At 29.0% G+C, this 4444-nt stretch overlaps 1 protein-coding gene across 1 annotated transcript; it reads right to left on the bottom strand.

The window, feature by feature from the left end:
* Nucleotides 1-1312: 1312 nt before the first annotated feature.
* Nucleotides 1313-3559, bottom strand: LOC127119446 (glycosyltransferase family 92 protein RCOM_0530710). The gene has a single exon (XM_051049677.1). The coding sequence runs from the start codon at nucleotides 3373-3375 to the stop codon at nucleotides 1534-1536; it is 1842 nt and encodes a 613-aa protein (XP_050905634.1). The 5' UTR covers nucleotides 3376-3559; the 3' UTR covers nucleotides 1313-1533.
* Between the last annotated feature and the right edge of the window lie 885 nt (nucleotides 3560-4444).

Raw genomic sequence — 4444 nt, 5'->3', positions numbered from 1 at the left:
ATAATTAGGTATGACGGAGATAATAATAAATGATTTAACGCAAAAAAAAACATTTTTAATATATATATATATATATATATATATATATATATATATATATATATATATATATATATATATATATATATATATATATATGTCAAATTAGTCTTTTAATTAATAAAAAGTGAGTTTAAAATAAATTTTTCTTTTTTTGAATTTCTTTTCCATAAAAAATTATTTTATAGATATATTATTTTAATTTTTTATTATTTTGATTATATTTTAATTATTAATAACGTATATTTATTTATGTTATTGGAGGTTAAAATTAGTCTTTTAATTTATTAAAAGTGGATTTAAAATAACTGTTATATTTTTAAATTTTTTCATAAAAGTTAAATTATAAAATACAAAGAAAAAAAATCAAATTTTATAAAGACTAAAAGTCCTATATTATTAGTTGTAGTGTAATTATGGAAAAAAATATCACATATTTTATTAATTTATTATCAAATTCATTTTTATTGTGTACTTAAAAGTTTATAATTTTTTTAAAATAAAATACAGGAAAGAAAAAGTATGTATTAATAAATTGAATTAATTATTTTCACACTATCAATCAATAAGGTGTATTCTTTCAAGTTAGTCAAAAAATTTTAAATTATTTATATAATTTTTAATATTTTAAAATATTTTGATTAAACTCTTGTGTTAATATTTTTTTACACTGATATGACAGTACCATTAAACTCTTATTTTAGATGAAACTTGTATATTATTTCTCACTTTTTTTTAGTAAGATTATTTTGAATACATAATAGCTGCAATCTAAACAACCCATTCTTTCAGTGAAAAAATAGTACTAATCCAAATTTAAAGCTATCTATTGGAAATCAATTGATTAGCCTCAACGTGTAATTCACCAACACCAAAAAATTCTTTAAATTAGATTTAATTTATTTACTGCCAAATTTTCCCGCAAAATTTCTCATTTCACATTCTTATATGCTCAAATCTACTAAATTTCTAATTTTAAATCTTGCTGATAAATCTCTAGCATTTTAGAAGTGAATTGAGAATTTTCTAAAGAATTTGTTCCCTATAATCTATAGAATAAAGACAAAAATCTAAGCAAATTGATCATGATTGGTTTAAGTGTCACTAGAAAATTCTTTGATACCCATTAAAGAAATTGGTATCAATTGATTATGATTGATTTTTAGTTCAATATTAGGGAAAGAAACTTTAATTGGTTATCTTTCCTTTTCAAAATTTAAAGAGAGTATAATCTTAACTTTTCACAGCATGAATAATCTTAACTAGTGTAAAATCAAAAAAATGAAAGAAAATTTCATTCATATTGCTGCAAATTTACACCAGTATATAATAATCTCTGTGAGTTTCTTTCATATCTATAAAAATCATGTAAAAAAACAAAACAAAAAACCAAAAATTTCTTATACAAATATCCCCCCAGAAACAATGCAAAAAGAATGAATATGCCTATTTTCCTTTACATGTGTATTATCCATCTTCCATCCATGAAATCCATTATAGTAAATGTTTTTCCCATGGCATTGATCCTGTTACAGGATCAGTAAAAACAGACAAAACATAGTCCTTTAAACCAGTATCCTTAACTTCACAAAACCTTAACCTCCAATTATCTGGTTCAATAGCTTCTGTTCCAAGTCCTGGTGCTCTATCTTTTGACCCTTTGTTTTGATCTTGTTGCCAATCAACAACATAGGTTGCAACTCTTCTGAAAAACTTTGCTTTAAAACTCTCCCAAACTTGATACTTGTAGTGGTTCACTATAACACTATGTTCAGGCATGTTGTAGGACTCGAATCCTTCCTTTAACTGAAAATGGTGTACCACGTTTAGAAGACTCGCGTCGAGCAAATCCGGTCGCACAATAGATTTATGCCGCTCAGGGCTTTGAAGCCTACATGTGTACCCTATGGTAACACCTTGTTTCGGGTGTGAAGTTAAACCAGACGGTCCGAAACTATGACAAGCAGTTCGTATCTCAGCGATTGTCGTCGAAGACGAGAAATTCGCTACCATCGATCTCAACGATTTCTCACCAGGAACACCACTACTACTAGTACTACTACTTTCACCGAGCTCGTTAGGCCGATGAAACTCGTTAGGGAAATAGAAAAACTCATCGACATCGAAGAATCCAACCCATTTACAATCCTCTCTAGCTTTCAAAGCACAATGAGAAAACCCTGCTTCCTGTGTCTTAATCCAAGGCCAAACCTTTCTACTAACATTAAACCCTTTCGAATCGAGATCATTAACTACATTTTCGATATCATCATCGCTATTGTTATCATAGATAAACCAACGCTCCACTCCAAGCCATGAATGATACATAATCCATTCCCTCAACGCAGAAGCTTGATTCCAAACCATTGTACAAACACAAAGCTCATGCTTCTCACTACTCTCCTTATGAACACTTCCACTACCAATTCTAGCTACCGATGGCAAAAGGGTACGAACTTGACGCCTCAAATTCCCACTCAAATTACTCACAGTGACCCTAACACCACGAGCTTTATCTGGTTTGTTTATTATACTCTGCGGCAAAACACACCTCACGATTTCTTGAGCCACCGAAACCGCTCTTGTGCTAAGCAAAAAAGAAGCTCCAACACCATCTTTGTGGAAGCTTCGTAACCCAAAATGGCAACGAAAATTCGTCGGATCCGAGATCTTGTGCGGTCGAAGATTCAACCCTTTCACAAAAACAACAACAGTATCACCGTCCAACATCGCTTCATACGCAACCCTATCCCAAGACTGCGGCGTTTGTTTCTTCAAACCACTTAAATTCCGACGACCCACTTCACCAAACCGCCGCAAGTCAACAACTTTAACCCCGCCGGAAGTCGAACTATTCGTTTCATGAAACGGGCATCTCGCTACGGATCGAGATTCGTCGTAATAGTCTATAGATTGAACCGGTTGAACCTGAACCTCAACATCAAGGACCGGTTTAGCTGAACCGGGAGAAGAACCGTTGAGTATATAATAAACACACTCTACTTCACGGGTTTGGATTTTTTCATTGTTGTTGAGGATTATGAGGTAGTGATTCGGGAAGAGGATTTGGTGTTGAAGAGATAAAGAAAGCGTTGTTGTTTGTGCGGTGGTGGATTGAAGAGGGTCATCAAGAACTGAAAAACTTGCTGAAGAATAAAGAAGCGATAAAGTAGATGAAGATAGAGGAGGTTTATGAGTGAAGAAACCATGGTAATTCGATAAGAAAAGTAAGAAGATGAAGAAAGAAAAGCAGAGAAAAAGTGATCTTGAAGATACGTGGAAGTGTTTTACCACACCTCTTTTTCTCTTACGCCGGTGTTGTTGTTCTGTGTCCATTTTTTTTGAATTGGTGTTGGTGATGAATGAACAAAAAGAATTTGGTGAATTAATTGGGTGATGAAATGATAAGAAGAGTCGCCAAAGTGGAAAAAAAAAGGAAAGAAAGAAGAAAGAAGGTTCTTTGTGGAATGAGGGTAGTATTGGAATAAACAATAATAATGTTGGAAGAAATTAGAAAGGTTGAAAAAGTTTGAAACTATTGGGTTATTTGGTTTTTAATATTATTGGGTTCTTCTTCACACGTCATTTACGCTCATAATAGCGCGTTATGATTTCTATGCTTCATCATATTCTATACATTCTCTATGCAAATGGGAATTTATGATCCATTGGTTGTGTTAGTGTTTGTTTACTAATATAATGCAATAAAATCATTCTTATTTTTTTGAAAATTTTTCAAAAATCACCTAACTTTTCTTTAAAAATGGTTTTTTTTGTTATAAATGTTTATCTAATTTTACAACTTTTTTTGAATAACTTCATAAAATTTCTTACACGATATCTTTGATTTGGTTAATCATTTGGTTGTTATAGATTCTATTTATTTTTTTATTTTTAAAAATGATTTTTTTTTTTTTAAAGTTTTTTTTAAGTGAATATTCTAGTATTCATAAATTCAGCTGACCTTCGATCAATCAAATTGTATAATTTAATGTCACGTTATTTTTTATTTTATTTTATATTAAAATAAATAAAAAATTTAATATAATTTATACAAAAAATTACCGATATTCAACTTAAAATCATGAATACCAAAAAATTTACCTTCTTTAAACTAACTTTACATAAATTAAAACATAAATTTTGATATCCAATATATAAATATTTAGTATTAAAGATAAAATATGGTTAAAATCACCTAACTTTTTTTTATAAATATATTCAAAAAAATTTTTTTAATAAAAGTTATTCAAAATAATTGTAAATTTTAATAGTTTTTTGAAATTTTAATATCTAAACAACTTAATAAAATAATATCTAAATTAAAATATAATTAAATAAATTTTTTATTTGAGTTTTTTTTTAATTATTTATAAATTTTTTAATTGAAAAAATTGTTGTTGAG

Source organism: Lathyrus oleraceus, chromosome 2 (genome assembly GCF_024323335.1).
Source record: "Lathyrus oleraceus cultivar Zhongwan6 chromosome 2, CAAS_Psat_ZW6_1.0, whole genome shotgun sequence".
Taxonomy (NCBI): domain Eukaryota; kingdom Viridiplantae; phylum Streptophyta; class Magnoliopsida; order Fabales; family Fabaceae; genus Lathyrus; species Lathyrus oleraceus.
Note: the sequence above shows the minus strand (reverse complement) of the source record. Positions and strands in the feature narration are given on the sequence as shown.

Excerpts from the sequence above, each read along its gene's own strand:
- LOC127119446 (XM_051049677.1), bottom strand. The coding sequence starts at position 3,375 with ATGGACACAGAACAACAACACCGGCGTAAGAGAAAAAGAGGTGTGGTA.